At 39.3% G+C, this 15,341-nt stretch overlaps 1 protein-coding gene across 9 annotated transcripts in view; it reads right to left on the bottom strand.

Moving 5' to 3' along the window:
- dmd (dystrophin) overlaps positions 1-15,341 on the bottom strand; it is a 1,714,977-nt gene that overhangs the window by 1,083,467 nt on the left and 616,169 nt on the right. For 7 of the 9 annotated variants that reach the window (XM_080203931.1, XM_080203930.1, XM_080203926.1 and 4 more), the window contains exon 9: positions 10,793-10,903. The exons of the other annotated variants lie outside the window; for them this stretch is intronic. In XM_080203931.1, the coding sequence (XP_080060057.1) occupies positions 10,793-10,903 (111 nt within the window). The remainder of the gene's footprint in view (positions 1-10,792; positions 10,904-15,341) is intronic. 9 annotated transcript variants of the gene reach the window in all.

Genomic DNA, 15,341 nt, shown 5'->3' on the forward strand with positions numbered 1-15,341 from the left:
CCGGTTTCCTCTCACACCCCAAAGATGTGCTCTTAGGCTGATTGGTTTTACCAAATTGACACTATTCTCCCCTGAATCTGGCTAAGTTAGGGGTTCCATTCGTAGATATGCAGGGTAGAATAGGTGTAGGGTGATGCGGCGGCGCGGGCTCGTTGGGCCGAAGGGCCTGTTTCCCGTGCTGGGTTGTTCTTTGTTCTTTGTTTATTCCACACCCCAACCACTCTCTGAATAAAGAATCTACCTTGGACATCCCTCCTATATCTCCCACCACGAACCTTACAGTTATGCTCCCTAGTTACAGCTACATCTACCTGAGGAAATAGTCTCTGCACGTCCACTCTATCTATCCCCCTCATCATCTTATGAACCTCTATTAAGTCGTCGCTCACCCTTCTCCACTCTAAGGAGAAAAACCCCAGTTCCCTCAACCTTTCCTTATAAGGCCTACACTCCAGATCAGGTAGCATCCTGGTAAATCTTGTCTGCACTCTTTCCAATGCTTCCAAATCTTTCTTTTAGTGAGGTGACCAGAACTGCACACAATATTCCAAATGTGGTCTCACCAAGGTCAGGTATAGTTGCAGCAAAACTCATGGCTCTTAAAATCAAACTCCCTGTTAATAAACACTAACACACTATAAGCCTTCTTCACAGCTCTATCCACTTGAATGGCAACCTTCAGAGATCTGTGGATATGAACCCCATGATCTCTCTGTTCCTTCACATTCCTCAGAACCCTGCTGTTGACCCTGTAATCTGAGTTTGTTTGTCCTACCAAAATGAAACACCTCGCACTTATCAGGGTTAAACGCCATCTGCCACTTTTCTGCCTAGCTCTGCATCCTATCAATGTCTCTTTGCAGCTTACAAGAGCCCTCCACCTCATCCACTACTCCACCAATCTTAGTGTCATCAGCAAATTTACTAACCCATCCTTCCGCTCCCTCTGCTAAGTCATTGATAAAAATAACAAATAGCAGAGGACCCAGCACTGATCCCTGTGGTACACCACTGGTAACTGGCCTCCAGTCTGAAAATTTTCCCTCCACCACCACACTATCTTCCATGAGAAAGCCAGTTACTTATCCAATCAGGCAAATTTCCTTCTATCCCATACCTCCTTACTTTCTTCATGAGCCTACCATGGGGAACCTTATCAAACGCCTTACTAAAATCCATGTATACGACATCAACTGCTCTACTTTCATCTACACTCTCAGTTACCTCCTGAAAGAATTCAATCAAATTTGTGAGGCAAGACTTACCCCTCACAAAACAGTGCTGACTATCCTGGATTAAACTGCATTTTTCCAAATGGTCATAAATCCTATCTCGCAGGACCCTTTCCATTAACTTACCGACTACTGAAGTAAGACTAACTGGCCTATAATTACCAGGGCCATTCCTATTTCCTTTCTTGAAGAGAGAAACAACATTCACCACTCTCCAGTCCTCTGGTATAATCCCTGTGAAAAGTCTGACAACACCAGGTTTTAGTCCAACCTATTTATTTGAGAATATTATCAAATAAATAGGTTGGACTAAAACCTGGTGTTGTCAGACTTTTTACTGTGTTTACGCCAGTCCAACGCCGGCATACCCACATCATAATCCCTGTGGACAGTGAAGACCCAAAGATCAAAGCTAAAGGCTTTGCAATCTCATCCCTTGCCTCCCAAAGTATCCTAGGATGTATTCCATCTGGCCCAGGGGACTTATTGACCCTCAGTTTTTTTTCAAAATTGCTAATACATCTTCCTTCAGAACAACTTATATCTTCCATCCTATCAGCCTGTATCACGCACTCATCTTCAAAAACATGGCCCCTCTCCTTTGTGAGCACTGAAGAAAAGTATTCATTCAATGTCTCATCTATCTCTTTTGACTCCATGCACAAGTTCCCACTACTATCCTTGTCTGCCCCTAACCTCACCCTGGTCATTCTTTTATTTTGCACATAAGAGTAAAAAGCCTTGGGGTTTTCCTTTATCCGACCCATCAAGGACTTCTCATGCCCCCTCCTAGCTCTCCTAAGCCTTTTTTTTAAGCTCATTCCTAGCTACCTGGTAACCCTCAAGCGACCCAACTGAACCTTGTTTTTTCATCCTTACATATGCTTCCTTCTTTCTCTTGACAAGATGTTCAACCTCCTTTGTGAACCATGGTTCCCTCACTCGGCCATTTCCTCCCTGCCTGCCAGGGACATACGTATCAAAGACACGCAATATCTGTTCCTTGAAAAAGTTCTACTTTTTGTTTGTGCCCATACCTGACAGTTTCCCTTCCCATCTTATGCTCCCTATTTCTTGCCTAATCGCATCATAATTACCCCGCCCCAATTATAAACCTTGCCCTGCCATGTGACCCTATCCCTCTCCATTGCAATAATGAAGGACACCAAATTGTGGTCACTATCTCCAAAGTGCTCTCCCACAAACAAATCTAACACTTGGCCCAGTTCATTATCCAGTACCGTGTCCAATGTGGCCCCACCTCTTGTCAGCTTATCCACATATTGTGTCAGGAAACCCTCCTGCGCACACTGTACAAAAAGTGTCCCATCTGAACTATTCAACCTATAAAGGCTCCAATCAATATTTGGAAAGTTAAAGTCACCCATGATAACTACCCTGTGTCCGCCACACGTATCCATAATCTGCTTTGCCATTTCCTCCTCCACATCTCTATTACTACTTAGGGGCCTATAGCAAACTCCTAACAACATGACCGATCCTTTCCTACTTCTAACTTCAGCCCATTATTCCCTTTGTAAGCAGATCCCCCTCAAAATGCCTTTCAGCAGCCGTTAAACTATCCTTGATTAACAATGCAATTAACCTACAGCAATTTTTATCTGTTCTGGCCTGAAAGTGCTCATTACTAAAAAGTGAAAACTTACTTGTATTCAATGCCTTGTTTCAAACATCTGTACAGAAACTTGTATGCTTAGTCACAGAAGTTGGATGAAAAGTAAGGTCACCCACCAGTTTCCGTGTAGGAAAAGATAACAACACATTTAACAAAGAGACACACCATGAATTGTGAATTACCATGAACTGTTGGACAACTTGTGCCGCTGTCATCAGCCATACAAAATGAAAGCTCACTACCAATGTCCTCATGGATATCACATAAGTGTTGCATTGTGCTGTAAACATAAATGAATCTCACCTTTAAGGCTGGTATTCCATGATGTAAGGAGCTTGTTAAGATTCAAGTTACGAGCCTTGAAGCCAGCAAAAAGAATAATTGAGAATATGGAGTTCCACAAGAGGATAAATTGATCTTAGATATAATCTAGATTTTACTTTTCTTTCTGTCTCCACCTCTTAATTCAATCTTTCTCACTTTTTTTTGTATATCATTTGACTCAAATTCACACTATTTTTTTTCCTGTCATTTCTTCTGTTTCTTTCCCAAGCTTTAAGCACCTTTGATTGAAGAGATAAACCATTAGGCATAAAGCTCATGAAGTTCCATTCGCATTTCCAGCATTTTGCATTGCAAGTATATGATCTGAAGGATGAGGTAAAAACCCAATTGATGGTGTTCACCATGTGATCCATTGCTTCAGCAATATCTGGGCCATTGTATCTTTAAATATACTATAAAAAAACTCTTCAATATCGGAAATATTTTTCTTATATCGGAAATTTTTATTATATCGGAAATAAGTTCTTAATTGATCTACAATATATTAAAAATCTAAAGGTCACACATATTTCAGTGGATTGGAAAACCTAAAATGTAATGTCACAATTAAACAACGAGAGGCAGAGTGCATGAAACCAGAGAGTAGCTTGGTCTAAAACCTAGAACTCCCTTTCTAGCAGCACTTTGGATGTATTTACACTACGTGGCTTGCAGTGGTTCAAGAAGATGGCTCACCACCATCTCCTCAACTGCAGTTAGCAACGGGCAACAAACACCGGCCCTGCCAGAAATTCCAGAAACAAATGTTAATATTTAGGCTACCATTGAGAAAGTGTTCAAATTCATTATCAGGGAAGTAGTAGCACAACATTTTGAAAATGGCAATACAATAAAGCAGAGACAACACCATTTTATGGAAAGGAAATTGTGTTTGATAAATTTATTAGGGTTCTTTGAAGATGTAACAGGCAGGGTGGTTTAGGGGAAACCAATAGATGTAATGTCCTTGGGTTTCCAAAGGTAATTCAATAAGGAGCCATTTGAAATGTTGTGGCACAGGAGGAGAGTTCATAGTGTTCAAAATATATTAGCAGGGATAAAGAATTGGGTAAGTAACAGGGAACAGAAAATCAGGATAAATGGATCATTTTCAGATTGATAAGCTGTAACCAATGGAGTTTCACAGAGGTTTGTGCTGGGGCTTCAAGTATTTATATCGATAATTGGATGAAGGGGCTGAATGTAATGTATTTAAATTTTCTTGGTGATAAAAATAGGTGGAAAAGATAGTTATGAGGAGGATATAAAGGACTGAATTTTATCTGAAGGAAGGAGTTAAAGCCAGGGGCTGTTGTTATTGGGCAGTTCCCTGCACTATCCAGCATGGGAAAGACACTGGGTGGGGTGCTCACTGGGTAATTAGGGCAGCTAAATTGCATTACTAAGGTTTTAATTGGGACCATAAAGAGAGTTAGCAGAGATTTTGCTGGAGTTAGGGAGGTTTCCTGTCACATAGGCAAGTCTCCAGCTTCATTGAGGCATGCAGCACACAAGAACAGAGATGGGTCGGTATCAAAGCTGGATGCTTTAGGCCCAACGAGAGGGCTATCCCAATGGTCCCAACAATTCCTCCCAGAGTAGTCTGTCTTTCTCAACTGCTGAATTTATTATTTTTAGTTTTCTTTTACCTGGGAGTGCCATGAGGTCTTCCAGCTGCCTCAGCAATACTGACCTCTGCTGTAGGTGCTGCTGAAGCTTCAGCGCTGGCAGCAAAGGAATCCACCCCCTGTCCTTAAGTGGATGGCAGGCCTGAAGGGACCCAATTTACAGTAAAGTCACCAGACTTATTCTGCAGCCATCAATTGTGAGCTCATAGCCCTCCTTAAGTCCCTACTTCAGGGTCAAGGGTCCAGCAGTAAAATTCAGCCCATAAGGCCCACAAAGCTATATAAACAGTTAAATAAACAGGCAAAAGATTTGACAGTTAAAGTATAATGTGGGAAAATGTGAGGTGGCCCAAACTTTGGTAGCAAGTTTAGAAAAGCAAAATAATTTTTAGTCAGAGGGAGACTGCAAAACTCTGCAATATGGAAGCGTCTGAGAGTCATCATACATGAATTACAAAACGTCAGCATGCAGGTACAACAGTCATTAGAAAGGTAAATGGAATGTTGATGTGAGGAAAATAAGTATAGAAGTAGAGGAATCTTGCTCTAACTATTGAGGGTTTAGTGAACCCAGTGTACAGCCTCCATTGAAAGCAGTTCAGAGAAGGTTCAATTGGTTGACTGCCAGAATGAAAGGGTGATCTTATGGAGGAAAGGTTCAGCAAGTTGGGCTGATATTCACTGGAGTTTAGGGAAGTGAGAGCTAACCTTATTGAAGCATATAAGATTCTGAAGGGACTTGATACAGTAGATATTGAGATAATGTGTCCTATCATGGAGAAATTTAGAACAAGGGGGTACAGCTTCAAAATAAGGGATCTCTGGTTTATAATGGAGGGAACGAGAAAACTCTTCTCTCAGAGAGTTGTTAATATTTGGAATTCTCTACCCAACAGCTGTGGAGGCTGATCGCTGAATATATTCAAGATTTTGAGTTGGACAGATTTTTGAATTAGTGAGAGGCAAAGATTATGGAGAGCGGGAAGATAAATGGAGTTGAGTTCAAGAACAGATCAACCATAATCATATTGAGTAGTGGAGCAGATGAGATGGCCTGCTCCTATTACTATATTGTTATCAATCCTATTGTTAGAAAACAATGTTAAGCCACTTTTAAAAAAATATTCATAAGATTAAACTGGACTAATATCCAGTTATTCAAAAGATTCTATTTTACAAATCCTTTATTTTGCTATCTTAGTACATCTTTCACCAACTTGTACCAAATTCTCTGACCCAGCATGAGTGATGGACAGATATACAAAGAAATGTACTTAAAATAAGTTGCTGTTAGTCAAATCTCTCATCTCAATAAATTTCAAATAAATCATAGCATTTCTAAAGCTAAGATAGCTATCTGCAGATTGAATCCCCTGCCTCTCCTTCAAATATGGTAATTGGACTGTAATGATTATGATCCAAGGAGAAGGACATTTGTCCCTTCTTGGTTTCCAAGAGAAAGGTATTGCATGTAGCCTACCAATATCATCCACAATAAAAAAAACCATAAAAGCAATTGTGCTCCACTTGGATGGACTTATAACAGTGAAAATCAAGGAAGATATATCAAGTTCATCAAAGCTGCCAGTACAAGATAGAAGTATTCTGCTTCTTTTCTGAAGAGCAAAAAAGGGACATCAGAAAAATCATCAGCACTAGTTACTGGAAGATCCAAACAAGACAAGTATGAATCTCATATGAAAATCAAAAATCTTATACTGCACTGAGAATATGATGGACTTTCTGGTTGTGGAGAAATGCTCTGCCATCATTACAATAGGGCACTTGCCACCATTCAAGCCAAGTTTGAGATTATGACAGAGGCTATGAATTTGTAGTCTTCATGAATAAAATCAAATAGTGGAATGAGTTCAAAACTCCCAAAAGTGCATGCAGTAAAACATTAATTTCAGTTCATTACCACTGATTTGTCTAATTCAAAACTGATTAACTTCTTCTTTATTCTTTCATGGGACATGGTACTACTCGCTAGGCCAGAATTTGCTACCCATTGCTATTGTCCTCAAGAAGGTGGTGGTGAGCCAGCTTCACAAACCGCTCTAGTCCATGTGGTGCAAGTATACCACAGTGCTGTTACGAAGGGAATTCCACCATTTTGACCCAACAACACTGAAGGAACAGTGATGTAGTCCTAAATCAAGATTTCATATGGGTTGGAGGGTAACCTGTAGATGGTGGTGTTTCCATGCATCTGCTGCCATTGTCCATCCAGCTGGTAGGAGGTCACAAGTTTGGAAGGTCAAAGTGAAGTGCTGTAGTGATATAGTATGCGCTGTTGCTGTGAGTTGGTGGTGGAGGAAGTGAATATTTGTGAATGGAGTGGTAATTAAGCAAGCAGTTTTTTGCTGGATGGTGTCAAGCTTCTTGAGAGTTGTTGAAGCTGTACTCATCTAGCCAAGTGGAAAATATTCCATCACACTCCTGACTCGTATCTTGTAGAATGATTCCCCAAAGCCTATCCACAGGCGGTGAGTTAATCAATGTAGAATTATGAGCCTCTTATCTGCTTTTCTAGCTACGCTATTTATATGGCTGGTCCAGTTAAGTTCTGTCCAATGGCCACCTCAAGGATTTTGATAGTGAGAGATTCAGTGATGGTAATGTTATTGAATGTCAAAGGGGAGATGGTTAGATTTTCCCTATTAGAAGATGATCATTGCCTGGCACTTGTGTGTTATGAATGTTATTTGCTACTTATCAGCCCAAGTCTGAGTGATGTCCATGTTTTACTGCATTTAGACATGGTATGCTTTAGTATCTGAGAAGTCACAAATGAAACTAAGCATTATACAATCCTCAGCAAACAAGCTCACTTCTGACCATAAATTGAAAGAAAGATAACTGATTCATCAGATGAAGTTGGTTGGGCCTAGAACACTACCCTCAGGATCTCCTGCAGCAATGTACTAGGACTAAAATTATTGGTTGGTAACAACTACGGCCATCTTCCTTCGTGCTAGGTATGGCTCCAACTAGTGGAAAGATACTTCTTTAATCTTTCATAGGATGTGAGCATTGCTGGGCAGGCCAGCATTTATTGCCCATCCCTAATTGGCTTTGAGAAGGGGCAAGTTTTCCCCAGTTCCTACTGACTTCAATTTTGAAATGAATTGGTTGACGTTTGGCATCTGTAATGTTGGGGACAGCAGAAGGAGGCCGAGATCCATCATTCACTTGACATTTCTGGCTGAGGGTGGTTTCTAAATGCTTCAGTTCAACTTTTACACTGATGTGCTGGGCTTCCCATGAGTGAGGATGGGGATATTTATGGAGCCTTAATCTCTGGTTAGTTGTTTAATTGACACCAACATTCAAGTTTGGATCTGACAGGACTTCAGAGCTTTGATCTGATCTGATTTGCTGATTGTGTGATTGTAAGGCTCTGTCCACTGTTTCCACTGTTTAGCATGTTTGGAATCCTATGTTGTATCTTCACCAGGTTGACATTTCATTTTTAGTTATGCTTTGTGCTGCTCCTGTCATACTCTCCTGTATTCTTCAATGATCCATGGCTTGAATATAAGAAGGGGTACTTGGGCCACAGGATTGTAGATTGTGGTTGAATAGAGTTCTGCTGCTGATGGCCCATGCGCTAATGGTTACCCAGTTTTGTATTCCTAGATCTATTCCATTTAGCACAGAGATAGTGCCACACAACATGACAGAGGATATCTTTGATCTGAAGGTGGAATTTCCCTTCCCTTGTGGACTATGTGGTGGTCACTCCTATGCACACTGTCATAACTAGATGCTTAGCTGAGTGGGACTGGTAGGCGGTAATCCACAGGAGGTTTCCTTCCCCGAGTTTAAGCTGATATCATGAGACATCATAGTTTTCAGGCTGAGGACTCTGACAGCAACTCCTTGCTGACTGTGTACCACTGTCCTGTTGCCTCTGGTTGTTTCATTATGTCAGTGGATGGCAATAATAGTGTCTGGGACATTGTCTGTAAGGTATGACCACATGAGTCTGACTATGTCAAGTTGCCACTTGACTATTCTGTGACACAGTTCTCGCAGTTTTGGCTGCAAGGAGGACTTTGCAGGATCAACAGAGTTGGCTGTGCTGTTGTTACCATTGCCTTACTTAATACTAATTAGTGTGTTCAGTTTCATTCCTTTTTGACTCTTCTGTAGAAATTTGACACAACTAAATGGCTCATCAGGCCATTTCAGAGGGCATTAAATGATTCAACAACATAACTGTGTGTCTGAAGTCACATCGAGACCAGACCAGGTAAAGTTGCAGATGAGATTTTACAACAATTGATAATATTGTCATCACCAACATGTCTGAAACTAGCTTTTAAACCAGGTTTATTAATCAAGTTTAAATTCCACCAGCATGATAGGATTTGAATCTGTAACCTCAGAGCAATCTAGATCTCCAACACACGTAAAATTTCCAAAACCCACTTAACTAAATTCACGTTTGAGCTTCTTTATCAAAGGGATCTGGTTATCAGATGCTACAATCATATTATATCCTTCCAGTTACTATTCAACTGGCAACTTCAGTGAAAACCTGCAATCTTACGTTTGTAGGTTTCTTCCCATCCCTCCTATATCTGAATGCATATCTTTATAATTTTATCATTGTTTATTATTATTTCAACACAAGCTTCACCATGATAAGCATCATCTACACATCTTGAATAAAAACTCCACTCTTAATTTTACTGTATCGCGTCAGAAATGAACAATTAAAACCAAGGGTGGAAGTTGACTGAGGGATGCTGAGGTGTGAATCACAGATATATAACGTATAATTATAAATTTTCAGTTTAAAAAAGCTGAATCCAAAATAAGAATATTAGTTTTATATTGGCCAAGTACAGCATAATTCATTCTATTCTCCTCCGTTTAATAACAGAGCAAACTTTATTTAGAACAGAATAGATCAGAGAAACTAGCAGTACGTATGTCTTTACGTGTGAGGACCATTGTTATAAAAATGGTAAGCTCTCAATGATATTCATCTTATCACCACTAATAACTTGCTAATTTAAGATCCCCTAAACTCAATAGGTGGGGTTTTATGGCTACACTCATCCAGACACCAGAAATCTCACCTAAGATCAATGGACTTTTCCACGGTCTGTCCCTCGCCTACTACGATTCCCGCGATGGATGGAATGGGAAGATTTGCCCCAATGTCTCCTGTAATTTGTTATTGAGATGTATGTCTTATGAGCATGTGATGAATTTGAACTAAGTTAAAAAGTGGAAGTAGTGACAGTGTGCAAGCCAACACCTCTTCATTAGCATTTCAAAGGCTATATTTTTGCTCACATTTTGTACTATAAAACCTAAATTTTTATACTGGAGGCAACCAGAAAGTTAAGGTGCAAAAAGAAAGTTGTATTTCTCCATTGATCTTTTAGTGTGAAAGTTATGTTAAAAGTCTATAGTCCATATGTTTATTCAACAATGTAACAATATGAAAAAGATCATTGAAATGGCTTTAAGTGCTTAGTCTTCAAAGAGAAAAAATGGGCAATCCAACCTTATACCTATAATTAAAATGACTATAGATGTTGATAATATTCTGGCTAATGTTCTTTTAAACAATGCAGAATACTATCGTTAGTCAGTTCAGCACCAAATTTGTGGCAGAGTGATAGAAATCAATAAACAAGGAAGCGCAATGCATACCATGTGAAATGATTATAGCCCTTGCTGCTTGCATTTGTACAAAATTAATGGCTTTGAGTAATTACTAAAAGCTTAGTTCACAATAGCGTACAAAAGCTCACAACAGTCCTCAAAGCATTCATCAAAAATCATTCACTTCACTTTTGGTGCTTCTACAAATGGTACATGCAGAATTTTATTAGTTCCTAATCATAAAGCAGCAAGTCGATCTGTTCAGTCTAACCCACAAATACTGGCAGCATGAAATCAGAGGAAAAGAACAAGCAAGTTGGGAAAACCATGCAGTGATGACAGACCTTTGGAGGGAGGTCCATTTTTTGGTCAGGAGACATAACGTAAGCAGCTTGCGTGTAGGCATAGCTTTTGTAGCGTTTAGAAGGTGAAGGAGTGCGTACGTGGACTGTGATCTAGAAGGGGGAAATTGGGAAAAGCACACAAATAATGTGGAAAGAGTGTCAGCAAGTAGAAACATATGAACAACAAACATAAACTGAGTGATGAAAACTTAGCAACACCACAAGAAATCTGCGCAATAATACTGCTCACACCAAAGACTTCAGAGTTAGATAGAGAAGAGCTAAAACAAATAAAAGCCAGAATTGAAAGTTCCTCCATCACTAATATCAAAAACAGCAGAGACAATTTCCACAAGAAGAACTAAATGTCAACCTGTCTTTTAGATAGACACATTAGCTTTTCACAGGCTGAGGTAGAAAACCTTATTTCTACATGGCACTCCAGTCAGCAACCTTATTAAAAACCTTTATGTTAGTGTACCTTGGGTTAGTGGGACACTGTTGACCTTCCCAGGTAATTATAATTATTTCTAAAACTATTGAATTTATATCTCATCAAGCCTTAACCAATCAAAAAACTCAAACACAAGTATTTTGCACAAAAATCACTGGCATACAAGGATGACCAATAAGTGGATTAACAAAAGATTCAAACTCATATTCTTGTATGCAGGTTTTGAAAAGTTATTACTGATTATTTGCCTACAGAAGCTTTTACATTTATAATAAGGCAAACAATGGGATATCCCGATCGCGCTGATGTCGATGGCATTTTGCATGGCTTGCCCATCTTGCTGCCAGGGAGCCTGCCGAGGAGGTGGGAGTGGGTGCCTATGGCGGAACTGGAAGGTCCTGCTGATGAGAGGGGCCAGATAATCCCACCCATAATCTGGTTAATCAGGTGACCTGGCCAATAATTATTTCTCAACCAAAAGCAAAGAAAAAAGAACAAAGTATTTGGTCATCTATTTCATTGATGTTTGTCAGCAAATTTGCTGCCACAACAACCTACGTTCCAACATAATTAAACTTCACAAACACTTCATTGGCAGGAATGTGCTCTGAACAAAAAAAGGATATGAAACATGCTTTAAAATGCAAGCTTTTTTCCCATTATCGGGGCATTTTTTGAGTGCTAAATTAATCTCATATGTTTCATCTGTACCTAATAAACCTCTTCAGATTAAGATTATTCCAGACAGAGTGATACTCTACCATGGAAGTTACTGCATCACAGAACAGCTATATGAGGCTTCCAGCATTAAATTTTTAATGCTTAGCATACTTGGAGCAGAAGCATCAAGCAGAGGTCAGGTACATTTATATAGAAACACAGGAGGCTGGTCAAGAATTAGCTCTCGTCCATTTTCTAGCACATTCTACTGACTCATGCAGTGAATTGCAACAGCATTAGAAGCCTAGATGAAGGAGCTCACCACCTGCTACCCTCTTGGCTACTTTGACAAAGGAAAAATTGAGTGGGGTTAATTCTATGAGTCACTGTACTAGTCAATGTGCCATAAATTATTTTAGTATATTCAAAAATATTACACCATAATTTCATCAGTGCATGTGCAATTCGTACTGGGGTTCCATTCTCAAACTAAGATTTATTTTGAACTATTCAATTCGCTATCAGAAATATAACACTTTCTTGTTAAATAGCAGTTTAAATACCCATTTCTTCATTAATAGTTCTGGCATGCTTACAAAATCACAGGAATGTGTCATTTTGAAATGTGCACTTGCTGATCATGTTCACGGGAAGGGAAAAAGGTAATCATACTACACCTGTAATAATGATCCTTGAACACATCTCAAGTTGCTAATGAGCCACTTAACAAGTATAAATGACAAAAAGATTGTTCATGCTGATAATGGAGCGTGCGATATTGGTGTGAAATGGCTCACCACGTTTGGAAAGCATATTTTAACCACGTGCTACTCTGTGCACATGCACTAAAATGACTGCTTTATAGATGCACATTGCAGCTATACTGATTAATTTAATTGATTCAACATCAAGTCATTTAAGGGGATCAGACTTTGGATGAAGTGCTGGATCCAGAAACAATCAGTAATTTAAAATAATCCTTCGTCATTGCCCCCAACCCCTTACCCCAGACTCGATGAATATTGAACATTAATGAAAGGAAAGTCCCATTGCCAACAGTGTTGAAAATGTATCTGCCAGGACCATGTCTGAAGTGCACGTGAACAAAGCAGCCTTCCATCAGTGCTGCTGAAGCCACTGAGTGAGCATCTCCCATGATTGAACAAGTTACCTTGAACAATTAAACCTTACTTTAAGAAGCGTGCTGTGTGTTGAAAACTTGGACAACAGAAGAATTCACTACAATATGGTATTCTGAATTGACCTTTATCACATTTGGGACTTCTGATTAAAATAAATTACAATCTCAGTTTATTCAGCTGCATTAGCAGAACGTCCCTGATGAAGAAGATAGACAATGGCATCAGAGGTAGCACTCAGACCCACTCCAGAGATCCAAACTCTCAATTGGATCTGACATTTCAGTGCAGTAATGAGGGAATACTGCCCTGTTGCAAGTGCCATATTCTGGCTGAGATGTTAAATTGCAAAGAGGTTCCTCGGCATCATTTCAAAGAAAATCAGAGGAGTTAGGTCAACGGTTATCCTTCAGCCAATTATGGATGAAAAAACTGGCTGCAAAATATGGCTACATTGTGCCTGCAATTTTGAGGCAAAGGTGCCAGCTTTGTCCATAATTGACAATATACTAGTGCTGGACCAGGTGGCAGTTATTGGATACCTGAAAAAAAGAACTGAACAAGAGTAGGATTATATTGATGGAAAAGTAGAAAGACAGAGATACATGCTTAAAGCATCTGTGGCTGGTATATCAAAAGGTGTTGCGAGACAAGGGGAAGTAAGATGTGAGAAGGTGCAATTGGAATTGCAAGCTGAGACTCAGTATTAACAGTCCTGTTATTGGTTTCTCGACCTCTTGAAATATTCATTTCTTTTTGCCTGTAGGCATGGCCAAATCGAATGAGTTCTGAGGCCTTATCGTTAATACCAACAGTATCTACAAAATGTTAAGTGCCTTAGTTTTTTTTAATAATGGTTTGTATCCCTGCTGTTTGAAACCCACCCCACTCAAAACTCTCCTTTGTCCCCCAGTTTTGATTATGGGGTTGCACCAGGCAAAAAGTATTGGAATGGGGTACCAGAAGAGGAAGATTTGGGAAGCACTGGCTGAGATTGTTCAAGGCACCAATTTCCCAACTTGAGTTGCCAGTCTTGGTAGCAAAATTCTGAGGTCTTAAACGTCAAGGGAACAGCCCCAGAATGGACATACAAAGGTAGAGTTTGAAAAAATGGTGGCAGAGGCTTATTGGTTGTCCAGAATAGGTGACAGCGAATTAATGGTTCATTTTGCACTCTGCTCAGATTTCTTTTCCATTGACTCCAAAGGAAAAAAAATTGGCTTAACTACAAAATTCATTATTGCCCAAGATAAATTTTCTGTTGATGTATTTAAAAACTGTGCTCAAGACAAATTTATACCCCTCTGTCCCTTTGTGTATATTAACGGCAGATAATTTTCAGTAATGCTCTGTTAATCCTTTATCTAATTAGCTCATGTTTCAATGTTGGTCCCAATTACATGTACTCTACTTTATTCTTTCCACACATTTCACTATTTTATCCTTCTTATAATATTTTATATTATTGCAGTCAGATATAAACAAACAGAGCAGCTTCCAAATGGACAATGTAATCAAAATTTCAACTAAACTGCAGCAGTAGCTACTATGAATATTGACTGACTTGTTTTATGGTTCTAATACAACATATTTCATTTGAATATTTCTTGGAGAAAATCATTATTTTGGAATGAAAATACCATTACCGTATCACACATGCTGTCATCCTTTAGGCTGTTACTCAAAAGTGATCATAATAGTCAACTATGCTTAGTTATGTTGTGAACAGGATAATTTATGAGTTCTGGAAGAGTCAAGGATTTAAACTTCTATTCAAATCCCATTTCTGTATTGTTACAACTGTCATTTCTTTTCTTGGGTGTGTTGTTGCATTGCAATCTATCTCATCTGCCTGTTCAAAAGAAATGTAAGGACCCCTTATGAAAGTTGCACAACCAATTTCTGATAAATTAAATGGTTACCATGACAACAAAATTTGCACACTGCCTACCAGGAAAGCAGAACACAAACTGAAGCATATCACAGACAACAAAATACAAGTTTAGAGTATGTAGAAACTTTCATGAAAGTATTAATGGATATTTAAATGTATTTTTTAATCATAGGTGCACATACCAAACATGAGTCATGAGCCAGATATGCAACCCTCTCCTTGGCCTCTGCTAAGAACACTTCGCAGCCATTAGGAAACATATGCAAACAGCCCAGAACAATTTGTCCTCATTTCATTCTCATCTGTGGGAAAAGCACCTAACCCTTGTTTAGTATCTCCATAGATTAAATCAGAACACCAGCATGTGTACAAAATAGTAATCAATTCGTCTTTTAAGGGGGT

This window comes from Carcharhinus amblyrhynchos, chromosome 15, assembly GCF_965287045.1.
Source record: "Carcharhinus amblyrhynchos chromosome 15, sCarAmb.v2.hapA, whole genome shotgun sequence".
Taxonomy (NCBI): Eukaryota; Metazoa; Chordata; class Chondrichthyes; order Carcharhiniformes; family Carcharhinidae; genus Carcharhinus; species Carcharhinus amblyrhynchos.